This window comes from Vigna unguiculata, chromosome 3 (genome assembly GCF_037176805.1).
Source record: "Vigna unguiculata cultivar grain cowpea cultivar isolate G323 ecotype 2 chromosome 3, ASM3717680v1, whole genome shotgun sequence".
Taxonomy (NCBI): domain Eukaryota; kingdom Viridiplantae; phylum Streptophyta; class Magnoliopsida; order Fabales; family Fabaceae; genus Vigna; species Vigna unguiculata.
In genome coordinates, this window is record NC_140794.1 from 70,323,781 (window position 1) to 70,337,357 (window position 13,577).

General features: G+C 33.3%; 1 protein-coding gene across 4 annotated transcripts in view; it reads right to left on the bottom strand.

Moving 5' to 3' along the window:
* LOC114177199 (RNA helicase family protein) overlaps positions 1 to 13,577 on the bottom strand; it is a 47,130-nt gene that overhangs the window by 9,448 nt on the left and 24,105 nt on the right. For 3 of the 4 annotated variants that reach the window (XM_028062456.2, XM_085671058.1, XM_085671059.1), the window contains 13 exons: positions 12,867 to 12,932; positions 11,307 to 11,389; positions 11,012 to 11,195; positions 10,694 to 10,849; positions 10,511 to 10,612; positions 10,265 to 10,417; positions 9,696 to 9,800; positions 9,465 to 9,605; positions 6,397 to 6,486; positions 6,267 to 6,323; positions 4,841 to 4,924; positions 724 to 822; positions 502 to 642 (listed from right to left, as the gene is read on the bottom strand). In XM_028062456.2, coding sequence (XP_027918257.2) covers positions 502 to 642; positions 724 to 822; positions 4,841 to 4,924; positions 6,267 to 6,323; positions 6,397 to 6,486; positions 9,465 to 9,605; positions 9,696 to 9,800; positions 10,265 to 10,417; positions 10,511 to 10,612; positions 10,694 to 10,849; positions 11,012 to 11,195; positions 11,307 to 11,389; positions 12,867 to 12,932 — 1,461 coding nt within the window. The remainder of the gene's footprint in view (positions 1 to 501; positions 643 to 723; positions 823 to 4,840; positions 4,925 to 6,266; positions 6,324 to 6,396; positions 6,487 to 9,464; positions 9,606 to 9,695; positions 9,801 to 10,264; positions 10,418 to 10,510; positions 10,613 to 10,693; positions 10,850 to 11,011; positions 11,196 to 11,306; positions 11,390 to 12,866; positions 12,933 to 13,577) is intronic. The other variant, XM_028062457.2, reaches the window with a different exon arrangement.

The window sequence follows — 13,577 nt, forward strand, 5'->3', positions numbered from 1 at the left end:
TGCGTAGACAAGTTGACAGCTTTAGGGCTGGAAAACAGAGAAGGTTTTAAATGGTTCTCGATTTTTCCTCCTGTGATAAGCTTAGATTTTTTTCATAATAGGATTCTTCTTCCCATATTCAAATTTGTATAGGCTTTTTGCGAAGTTGTTTCATCTGTTCGGCATGGGTTTGGTTTGGTTACACTATGTTTTTTGTTTCTTTGTTTTTCTTTTTGTTTAATAAATTTTTATGTCATGACAAATGATAGATGCCTATTGGGTTGTCTGCATAGCTAAGATGTTAAAATTCATAATGATGCCTAACATGAGTTTTAGAACAACAAAATTGTAGTCATTTCTTCTTATAGGGTTGCTATATGTGTGTTGTTAGTTTGTGCACTAAAAAAAGTAACATATAACTTAAAAGTTATATTGTATGTGCCTCAACCACGCTACGAAGGTAAAATGATATGAAAGTTATTGACAGGATGCATAAAAATGAAATTGCAAATACATACTGACCTCAGTAAAAATCCTCTGCCACCTTTTATAAGCTGTCATCATCAATAAGTGATCAGATTGTCGATCAATATCATTTGTGTTGCCAGTCCCGTCTATCTTATCATTCAACAGTGTCAATTTTGCTCTTTCAACATTTTGCCTCTGAAGATAGCATAGCAGTTTATTTAAAATCTAATATGAAGTAAAGCTTGGGAAAATTTTATGAAAGAACAGATGGAATACCTCGTCCTTAGGATATACAAATGGAGACTTGTAACTCAGAAATGCAGCAACAGAGAGAATAGGAGACAAACAACCAAATATCGCACCATACAGAAGCATCTGCAATTACACAAACAATTCCTTCCGTGGATGGTTCAGCGTGCCTTATATCAGATTTTTCTCAACATCAGTGAAGAGAAGAGCAGCATACAAATGGACATAGCGAGCACCACATTTTCAGTAAATTTGATATATGGTATTATCATTTACCAGACATAATGTCAATTAAGGAGAAGAGTCTTATTTTAGCATAAACAATAAAGATCTTACAAACAAGAAATAAAAATTTCAAGTGACTTCTGTATTTTAATTTAATTTTGCTTTTGTTTATATTATTATATATATTATGCTTTATTTTGTTTATTACATATTATGCCATAAACAATCTTTATGACTTTTAATGCTATATATTCATTATTATTACCATTCCTAAGTTATTTATATTACATATTTTGACCATGATATATGTTTACTAATAAAACATCATGCTTTAGATGTATTAGTGTTATTTGTTCATCTATAGTGTTATATGTGTTGGAAGTCCCACTTCGACTAGAGATAAGACAATTTTATAGTATACAAGTGAAGTGCAAACCTCATCTTACAAACCCGTTTTGTGGGTTGAGTTAGGCTTAAAGTCTACCTTCTAACATGGTATCAGAGCCATTGTTTAAAAAGTCTATCCTAGCGCGATTTCTTGAACATTTTGTTCCACCCGCTATCGGGCCGCTAACAGACCACCTATTAATTTCTAGTTTCACGCACGAGATGTATATACCTCAGCGTGAGAGGGGGGTGTGTTGGAAGTCTCACATCGAATTTGTTAGAATAGTTTTTCTATGACACCTACCTTTTCTGTTACATATGTAAAAAATGAGACTAATATTATATGAAACTTTTGAAAGAAATTCCTTTTGAAAAAAAAATGAAACTAAAATATAGCGAAAAGAAATATTGAAACCAAATATGTTAATGATATCTTTGTGATTTTTAGAATAAACAAAGTTTTTCTACAAAATTTGAACAAACACTTGTTGACTCATATGGTGAATCACAACAAAAGTTGTTTCTAGAGATAAGCCAATTTCATAGTATATAAGTGGGGTGCAAACCTCATCTAACAAGCCGGTTTTGTGGGGTTAAGATAGGCTTAAAGTCCACCTTCTAACAATATGTTTCTGTAGTTTGTTTTAATTATTTTACAGCTGTGTTTTATTTTCTAGACTAATTGTAGTTCTAGGAAGCTACACTGGTTTGTAACTGTCTGTAACCTCTCTCCATTGGTATGTAACTTTTCTTGGTCCTTTATATGTTATGCAATAGAACAAAATTGTAATTTTATCTTTTCAGACTGATAGTACAACCTATATCTTTCCGGTCACACAACTGCATTTTACTATCTTGTATTATTATTCTTTCCATCATCCTCACCAAAGTCTATTATGGTGTCAAGAGCTTGTTCATGGTCCACAATAGATAGCCACTCCAATTACAATTCCCTACCTTCTCCCCCCAGAATTTTTTGACCACTGTTGTTCAACATATGAGAGCTGAGAATGACATTCCACATTTTGGTAGAAAAGTTGATGCAATGTCACACCTAGCCTAGGAGAAGAAGGTTGAAAGGCTGCATCCATTCATTGTAAAGTGTAGTAAATATCATATAGTCAGTTTGTGCGCTTCTAGGTTCATAGGGCATGCATATGAATGGTGGCAGCAAAGACAATATAGTGTAAGAAGTGGTAGAACATTGTCCATTAGAGATTGTATGAGTTGAGGGCATGCATAAGAAGAAAATTTGTTCCACCTTTTGAGAGAAACCAAGAGCTGAAACGGGAGATGAGAGAAATCGAGGAAATGGGTAGACTTAATTAAAAGTGAGAAAGAGTTCTTTTGTAGAGAAAAGGAGTTTAAAGAAAGTGTTTTAAAGCTCTTGAGGGATAAGGAGAAAAAAAAGATTGAAAGAAGTAAAAAGGAAGAAACACATCTAGAAATAAGAGCAATAGAGTTGCAGAAGAAAGCAAAAGAGGACGAAAAATAAAGAAAAAGAGAGAATAAGACAAGAGGAGGAGCTTGAGAGAAAATTAAAAGAAAAGGAGATCAAGTTTCAAAAGGGAGTAATCCCATCTTTAAATTCTCCTTCATTTTTCATTAATTCTTGTCTTAATTCCTTTTAAAAACCTTGAGTCCATTTTCTTCAATTATTTCGAACTCCTTAATAGAATTTACAAAATACATTGAGTTAAAATTACCATTTTCTTATCAAGTGTAAATCAGTACTTCTGTAAAGTGGGTCTCGTACAAAATTCTTCCAAAATTAAAAGCCCATCTTTACGCATCTCAAGTACAAATAATCTGCATGGTGTCCAAAAATAAAATGAAATTTTGTTTAATGACTATTGAAGATGTAATTTTGATCCAGGAGGAACAAAGCTTTCAATGATGTGGGCCTTAAAGTGTAACCATCTTTATCTCAGGTCAGATCCTTTTCAAGATGGAGAGGACGATAGAAATCACCCTACAAGGCTTTCAATGCCAATGACTAGGCCCATTGGTATTTCCATGTTTTTAAATACTTAGATAAATGTATAGGTATAGTGTTTTGTGGTGTAATTAGTAATTTTCTTGGGCTTGTATTTTGGTCCACTTTTATTTCCTTGCATTTATTTGGGCCAACAATGCGCACACAAACAAAGCTTTCAACATGCATTATGGTTTGGGCCCAAAGATCATGTTTCCAGCAACACATCAAGTGGAAGACTAGACTACAACACGTGGGGGAAGAGCACTCTCTTAATTGTGGCTGCATGGACCAAGCAGGGATGCTTTTCCTGTTGGGCTAAGATTCCAGCATCTTCCAGCATCCCAAATCATTGTCCAACACGTCACGCATCTTTTTCTTTGGTCAGTAAAGAAGCATGCCAATCAACGCCTAGGTGATCAACAACGTCCCAAGTGTTTCCGGCTCTTCAAGCTGCACAACTCGAGATCAAAGGGGTTGTTCTCTCGCTAGGGTTAGGGTTCTAGGGTTCCTTCCTCACAAAGGAGCACTACCTCTCTTCTTTGTTAGGAAGTTCCATTAGTTCTCTTACACGGCTACTGCCTTTCCGTCTCTTTGTTAGGGTTAGGGCACGACTGCCTTTATCTTATAAAAAGGAAGTTCTTATTTTTATTGATAGATTTTGATGAATAGAGAGTGGTTTATCCCCCATTTGTCAAAGCTCACTTTCTAAACGAGGTTTCACCTCCTAGGTTTCTGAAACCGAGGTGTTCCAACTAGAATGCGAGTGTTTCACATAATGTCATTGAGATTCGAGGATGACGTCTTTGATAAAGTCTTCCACTGCGAGAGTTCATTGATTTCCACAGGTGGATCGACGTATGGAAGCTTCAAGGAAGATTTCCACTGATTAGATCGTGAGGCTGACGATTCTTTCTAAAGTGTCTGTCATCAAGGGATTATTAGAATAAAGATGTCTAATATCTCCTTATTAGTTAGAATAAAATATATTTTTCAAATTCACTCTAATAGGATTTATTTTCCTTATTTAAGAGTGTAATTGTTACAAATAGAGCAGCTGAGAAAGTAATGATATTAATAGTATTAATAATATACTTCTTTATTTCCTCTCATTATTCAAGCTTGTATTAGAGCTCCTAATCTAGGGGCTTTGCTTTCACAGCCACCACTATCCTTGAAGATAGTGATGGATTAGAAAGGTGTGCCCCACATCGGTCATCACAACACCAAGAGTCCTGTCACCTACAAAAACACCATGCGCTGCTGCCAGCATCAGCACATATAGCCTATGCACTAGATACTACCAACACCCACCTGCACCTTGTAATCAATTAGCATAGTGGAGAAATACTCTCAAGCACATTCAAAAAAATTCTCCTCTTGTTTCATACACATCCCTTTCTCTCATTTTCTTGGAATCTTTATCATCTTAAAATGATGAAAACAAAGAAAAGCACAATATAATAATTGACAAATTCTTAAGATATAACTACATTGAAAAACAAATTTTGAATTTAAACATTTTAAGAAAAGAGGAAAGGTAAATTTGGTGAACACCTTCCCAATTAATACATCCACAGGTAGTTTTGCTAGATGATGACCAAGAGGTGTGAGTTCTTCATCCCCTTCAAGAGCACCAACCTAAAACAGTGTTGTTTCAAGGAAAGCAAACGCATACAAAGATCAGAAAACATTTCGATCTATCATATTATGTACTGCTAGAAAAAGGATATGATTGCACAAGTATTTCCAAACACATGATTGTAGGATTGGGCACATATGCTTCTACGGAAAGAAAAATACTAGGGAAAGAAATATGAATCACTATACAAAAACGCAATATGCATCAATCTACAACAAAATTCTTAAATTTATATAATAAAAAGAAAATAAGGCAAAAACTAGCTACAAAAACTAGGTATGCAAAAGCTTCACTATATAGAATGTATTTTAAAAGTAGGATATTAAATGCATTATTAGAAGTTGGTTGAAAATTAAATGTATTTCTAGAAGGTAATATAAGTTATTAGAAGATTCTAAAGATCTCTTTGTAATTATTACTTTAGGGTTAGAGTTCTTATAATAGAGACTGTTTCAAATGAATCTATTTGAATAAAAATCTTCTTTCTTTCATATTAATTCTTTCAAGTGAATGAAAACCCAACTAGGATGAGAACACATTGGGAGTTTCTCTGCATTTCTTGGAGTTCAGAATGCCCTTTTTGCTGAGTTCATGGGAGCCATCCATGCCATCAAATATGCTAGAAGAGTCAAATTTAGAAGACTAGTCCGAAGTTGTACCGTGGTCTATTAGAGGTCATTGCAGGAAATGCATTAAGTTTTGTAGAGATATTGATGATAAGGTGTCACATATTTTTTGAGAAGAAAATCATTGTGCCGATAAGTTGGCAAGTTTAGGCCTGTCTTCTAGAGAAGTGTTTAACTGGTATATGGTTATGCCAATTGTTATAAGTTTGTACTTTTATCATAATAGGTTTCTTTTTCCTGTGTACAAGGCTTCTTAGCCAGTGTATAGCTTTATAGCTGGCTTGTTTCTTGTTCATGGGTTTTGGTTGGGTTCCCCCGTGAGTTCTTTGTATCTTTCGTTTTGTTTTTAATAATATTTTTATGTGATTGGCAAATGATAGATGTCTTTGGAATGTTAGCCTAGCTAAGATGCCAAGGATCACAGTGATGCCTAACATGAGATTTTTTTATTTAAAAAAAAAAGGTTAGGACTCCAAACTAAATCAGTCATTTGCAGCATACCTAAAATGTATAAGGCATCTATAAAATCTGCCATTCCTTAATGGACAAGAACAGTATTAGCCATGCCGAATGTTGAACAAATAAATATGATATTCTGCCATTAATGCGACTGCAACCTAGCCAGTTTGGCTTTAAAATAAACTATGTATTATTTTTCACTTTTTTTGCACATATAATGAAATCAGTGACACAGTAAGAAAAAACCATAAATTACCTCGTACAACAAAGATATTGCTGAATCCATTGCTTCAACCTTGGGAGGTTCCAATGCCTGTAATGGAAATGTATTGAAGAAAACTGTCCAGATAATCTGATCAGGTTTGTCTTAGAATAAAAGAGTTTACCTCCAACAAAAATGGTTTGATATATCCAAAAGACAGTAACTTAATCTGCAAGCACAATTCCACTAATGGCATCCGAAGCATCTCTGGAACCTTCACAACCAGAATATAATAAAAACATAGGACAATAATATACATATACATACATACATCCATGTATAGCAAATAACAAATAATTAGGATAATATTCTTAATATCAACATAGTGATCAGGAAAAAATCTGTCGTAAACAATAGATTATTAGGATAAAAAATATTCTCAATATCACCATAGTATTTAGTAAAAAAATATCTTCCCATTCATTTCAGCATATTTCTATTTCTTTTTTTCAAAGGTTTTGATTATTACAAATAGAGATGATGATAATGTAATCAGTGTGATTGTTAGCAATAAAATAATACTTTATTTTCTTACACAGAAGATGACAAACCAATCAGTGAATCAGAAAGAAGTCATTAGCATAAAGAAACTTAATCTGCTGAGCGTTTTATGAGGTGCTGAGTGGATGCACTTAAATGACAACCACTTTTCTCAGACTCTAAATAGAAGCTAGACACAAACCAAAAGTGGGGAGAATGCGAGAGAAGATATTAGGGACCACGAAATTGGAGCTCTATATACATAACCTGTGCTAATTTTTCTTCTCGTCTCTTCTTGTATCTAAGAATTGTCTTGCTCATCATGAGTAGCACATCCTCCACACACACACACACGAATGCGAGAGAAGATATTAGGGACCACGAAATTGGGAGCTCTATATACATAACCTGTGCTAATTTTTAAATTAATACATTGTCAACTAACACAAAAATGAATCTAATCTATCTATCTAACATCCAAAAAAGTGAAAAATAATGATCCTATAAGATTTTTTTCCTTATTTTTATAATCATAATAGAAATTTAAGTGATAAGTTTACAAGTTTATGAGCTTTTTAGAAAATCATTAAATTTGTGGTCATTAACATTATGTTGGAGTCATGTCAAAATCATGTCAAAGACAAAAAAATGTCTTTCAAATTGGACACTTTACTAACATGTGTCAGACATGGGACACACCATTGATATGAGTGTCCGGGTTTCATAGATTATAACTGTCAAAAGATTAACCATTCGTGTATTCCAAATTCATCTCTTTCTTCAATTCTAATATGGTATCAAGAGCCAGTTGTGGATCCACATTGGTTAATCCAAATTCCCTCCCATCCCCCTCCAAGTTTTTTTCAAAATTCCACAGTCAAAAAACTGGATGACTCCAATAACCTACGTTAGGAGTTTGACCCTGTGACTAAGGCTCATAGACTCCACCATTTTGTTGTCAAACTAGTTATCCATCCACGGTTTCTCATAGAAGAAGACTGGGAATCTAGGACTATTAACCTTGCATATGAAAAATGGGAGATCTCGGACCAAGTTTTACTTGCTTGGTTGCAATCCACACTATCCAAGAACATTCTATCTCGAGTTCTTGGTGCATTTGACTCTTATCAGACATGGGAGCATATTTATGATCCTTTTTTTACCCAAAGAAAACCCACTGGGCGCCAACTTTGCATTGATCTTCGTGCCTAGTTGCTTGAGAACAAGTCTATGCAAGAGTTCATGGGCCAAATTAAGTCAATTGTTGATGAACTTGTAAGCATTGATTGTCCACTAAATTTTGATGAATAAATTGATGTTATTTTTGAAGGTCTTCTACAAGAATATGTTGTAATCAATTTTGTCATTAAAAGTAAGTACGAAACACCTTGATCATCGAGGATGAGGCTCTCCTTCTTGGTAACGAGTCACGCACCACTCGGCATAAGAAGAACTTCTTCTCTTATTCTGAGCACTACTTGGTCGCTTCTGAACATCCATGTCTTCAAACATCCACGTCTTCGGGATTTCTAGGACACACATCAAGCTTCTCTATACATGGTGGTGCCTGCGGTAGTCATGATCATGGTTGTGGAGGTCGATTTGCTAACTTCAAGTGTCATATAAACCTAAAATACAATCACACTGCTAACGTATGCTTTTACCATTTTCATTCGTCTGTTTAACCACTTGAATCTTTGGTTCTTTATGATTTGACCACCAATCAACCTTTGCATGTCCCTCCAACAACCTCCAAACCTTAGCCCCAGTCTCCTATTTTGGCCACTCCACCTGCTTATGAAGGTCCTGCTTCTAATGTGCCATGTGTTATGCTAGCCAATATGTCCACTTCGGACCATGCCACTACTTAGATCCCTAATTCTAGCACCTCTTTCCATGATACAGGAAACTCTTAAAATATTCAACAATTCTAGCCTTTTGAAGGCCTAGATCAAATTTACATAGGCAACAATGAAAGCTTGCAAGTTCTTGGTTCTAGTTCTACTTGTTTTAGAAATCCTACCAACTCAAATTTCTCTATATGTCCACAACACATTGCTTGTCCCCTCCATTACCAAAAATCTTCCGAGTGTCAATAAACTCGCCCTTGATAATGGTGCTTATTTTGAATTTTATCCTCACAACTATATTGTTAAATCTCAGGCCACCAGTGAAACCCTTCTTAGGCCACCAAACACATAGAGATTGATTGTCACTATGTTAGAATAAAAGTGCTCTCTAGAGAAATAACAATTGATTTTCTCAATTCTAGTAACCAGTTGGCTTACTTATTCACCAAGACCCTTAGAGGTCCTCAAATTGACTAGATTTGTAATAAACTTGGTGCGTATGACATATAGGCTTCCGCTTGAGCAAGAGTGTTAGAATGTAATTAGTCATTAACTAATAATCAAATACTATTAGCTCTTACAGATTCGAGGAAATTAGGATCATTATTAGTATTTGATTATGGAAATTAGTATAAATAGATACTATGTGGTTTTCACTACACACAACATCATATAATTCTTCTTTTATTTACTAATCCCATAGGATACACTTTTATTTAATGCTTTCAAGGATTTACAAAGGAAAATATGAAAATGAAAATATATATTTTAAGAAAGGTATATACTTTCATGACAAAAGACAGACTAAATGCACCTTTGGGTATCCTTTGAAATTTTAAGCATTTCATATTAAGTTAAATACCTGATATGGACGCATGAGCTTTTCAAATCTATGACGAGTGTATAAGCAAAAGCAAATGCCAGGTTTTACACGCCCAGCTCTACCACGTCGTTGCATTGCATTTGCTTGCGAAATCCAATCTTCTACCATGCTAGACAATTTCTATTATCAACCATAAATACAATCAAACCATATCTATAAACAAATTTATTTTACAAAATTGCCTCATTGAGTAGAAGAAAGAAACCATACCTTTTGAGGATTGTAGCGATTCTCTTTATGCTTTCCACAATCAATTACATATATAACATCATCTATTGTTATGCTTGTCTCTGCTATATTTGTTGCTATAACAACCTAGGAGAGAACAAAATGCGAACAAATACGAAGGCAGTAAGGAATAACTATGGAATTACTTTTCTTGATTTCAGAAAGTAGCTGAGAGAAAGAGACAGAGAAACAGAGAGATATCTAGTTTATTGAAAATAAAATGAACTAACTGAACAGTTATAGAATGCTGACTCAGCAGTCATTTACAAACTAAATGAACAGTTACACTATCAGAATTTTGATATGAAGAAAAGGCAGAGAAAAACTTAACAAAAGCATAACTGAATATTATTTCACTTAATCAGAAAGAGTACACAAGCTGGGCATATATAAGCTCAAAAGAGGTTACACAAACATAACAAAAAAGCTAACATCCAATTGAATAACTAAATGTTTTACATGAACATCTCTAATGCACTCTAAATGAAATATAACTAACACATCTAACAATACAAATACAGGATGATAAACATATTGCAGATAAAACTTACCTTACGTATATTTCCTGGAGGGCGTAAAAACACCCTTTTCTGTTCACTTGACGCAACCGTTGAATGCAAAGGAATAATCCATTCAGAAGATGGCCCACCAAATTGTCTAGATGCAACCAACTTATCATGTAAATAGTTTATTTCCGACATTCCCTATCAAGACAAGTTACAAGAAAAAATATAACTATTTGCACTAAAAAAGTACAGGTAAACATATCAACTCAATGCATAACCAAGTAGTCTTACAGGTAGGAATACAAGGATGGCACCCTCACTACAGGTTTCATCAACGAAACATATTAGATCTTCAAGCAGTTCATAATCAATAACATCTTCATTCAATCTTTTCTGGATGAAAAAATATTGAAGGGTCAAATCAGCGTGCCGTTTTCAAATACTATACAGATTCACAGCTCAAAAATGATTTACCATATTTTGTTGAGTTTGTTCACTGTAAAACTCATAACAACTTGGAACAAAGTATGGATTAACTTGTCCTTCAGAAAGCAGAGACTCATCACCCCAAGCAGATAAGACTAGATTCTTCCTACCCCTGCTCTTTGTCACAACATCTCTCTGCAAAATCTAGATTACAATGCTTCACGAATAAGAGGAAGGAAAATTCGTACTAAAATATAATTCAGACAGTGTATGCTGCAAATAATAAAAAGTATAAAGAATATATAATATAGGGATTAAATCACAGTCATAGACATCCAACAGTAACTAAAGCTGATCAGAGATTACCTGTCGTCCGGGAAATGCCCCATTTGTTAAAGAAGCTGCAGAATCTGAAGTAAGTCGATACTCAATCTTGTCATATATATCCTCAAGAAAGTATGTTGTCACTGGATGAGTCCTGCCTTCAGCAGTAACTACAGGGCAATTGCTGAAGTATCTTGAAAATAAACTTGAATCAACAGTTGCAGACCTGATCATTATAGTTGCATATATGACAGAAAAATTTAGGCTCAAAGCAAATTAATATAAGATAGTTTAGTCCGTTAATTCCTGTAACAATATAAAACACAAATTTGCATACATTAGAATGATCTTCAGTTTTCTAAAGCCTTTGCTTGACTGCTTCTCAATTAGATTCTTTAGGACAATTAGAAGAAAATCACCCTGTAAAACATGAAAAGGAAAATACATGACATTTATATGTTTAAAAATATAAGATTAGAAAGATAGACTATTGCAGAAACAGAGGACAAATAATACTTCAAACACCACAAAAAAAGTTGAAAATTCCAACATCTACTTTATTCGTTTCTTTAATACCTTTTTTGCTACTGATAGATTTCTTGGAGAGATCATAACTAATATTCACCGTGGTTAGGAGACTCACAATAAGGAGACGGCAAAGGATGAAGGATGGCAATGGTAAATTTTGTTGGATTGAAATGAATAATGTGGTGCATTAAGTTTGGAAAAAACAAATTGTTGAAATTGAATAGTGTGGGACTAATTTGTAGATGTATTGTTTCACTGAGCAGTTGAAGGATAATATATAATATTTGTAATACTCATATTTGTTGAAGAGTAAAGCAGGCACACCAAATGGACATTCTCCATTATACATTAACAATATCTAACAAAAGTAATTTTCTTTTCAATATTATTTTATTAAATTTTCATAAAAGGATTTAAATGCGTGTATTGTTTTATGCCCCCTTTTATTCGAATTCAAACGAGATGAGAATACAAAATATTGTTCTGTGCTTGATTATTAGTTTTTTCAGTGTTGTATAAATTCATTTTAAGTTTTCAATTAACTTTATACTGCAACATATAATGAACACAAGATTATAATTTAATGTGTTCACTTTTTTACCAAAGTAAAAATATAAACCATAACTTATTATTAAGGAATTAAAATTTAGTATATTAGACAATAACAAACATATTTGTAAGCTTTGATTTGAAATGGTAATATATTTGTCAACTAAGGACAGAGCTAGATCAATTTATTTAAGGAAAATATAAAGTTAAATTATAATTTACAATTCATATATTTAATTAAACAAATTATGCGAACATGGTAGATTATTAAAAATTTATACACAATTCCTATAATACCATTTTACAACACTGGACCCCTAAAATGTCATGATTGGCGGATAATAACCCTAAATATTTATGCATGGTACTGAAAATATGATATAAAACAATTCATGTATCTTTACATAACAGCTTAAGCTTTTGAGATGGTTGGTTTATGATATATTGAAGCCTCAATGGTCCAATAGTCCAGGCTTTCATCCTTTTCACCCCCTTTCTTCTACTAGAAAAATAAAGTCTCCTTCAATCTAGATGGCTCAATATGAAATTTAAATTTAAAAATGAGATTTCATGTTTCTCATATTTATAGAGAAGGGAATCATTGTGTTGATAAGCTTGCATGCTTTGGTGCAAAACAAATTTGTTGCCTTTCTTGCCTCTATTTTTATACTATCAGAGTAAGCTGCAAATGATTGGTGATCAAAGTCATCTTAGAGAGAACTTTCACACAACCAATCAGCCCAGGTATAAATAATGTGAACTATATTCAATGTAAACTTTACAAAAGCTTGTCTATAGCAAATTAATTGATTCAACTCACCAACAAGGACCTCTCATGAACTTCATCAACGATGATATGAGTAATGCCTGACAAGCTTCGATCCCCCTAGAATATCAACAAGGTAAACAATAAATTAAAAATTAATAAAATAAAACTTAAGAATGATTTAAATACCGTATAGTTACATTTATGGGAAAATTCCTCTGATCCTTAATGTAAGACCCTTCTAGCAGAACCACATAAACAAATAAAAGTAATTAATTCAACTGATTTTGTTCATTTTCTTAAGAAATGCTTACCAATATATCAAATTTACTCTCATTATTGATGACTTCCTTCGTATTACTCTTTAATGAAAAACACACATTCATAATATTTAAAAGAGGCAAGGAAATGAAATATAATGTTTTAATGAAATAACTAATAAAACGGACCATCAATTTCTTCTATAATGTGTGTTAACCAGAGAGAGAGTAATAATTAAATTGTCTCGTATAAAAATAATATGGATGGCCTAGTCCAGATGTCCTATAATGAAGCAATGTCAAGAAAGTAAATAGTGAACTATCTCTTTTAAAAGCTTCTAGGATAGTGTTACACAGTTAAGATCTCATCAAATTTAAAATAACTTCTCTCCGATAAAAAATCAAGAATATCAAAAGACTAAGGTATGGAAAAACTAATACAAAAAAAAAACGATAATAAAACTATTCAGACATTTAGCATTGTCAAGGACAAGATATTTCATAT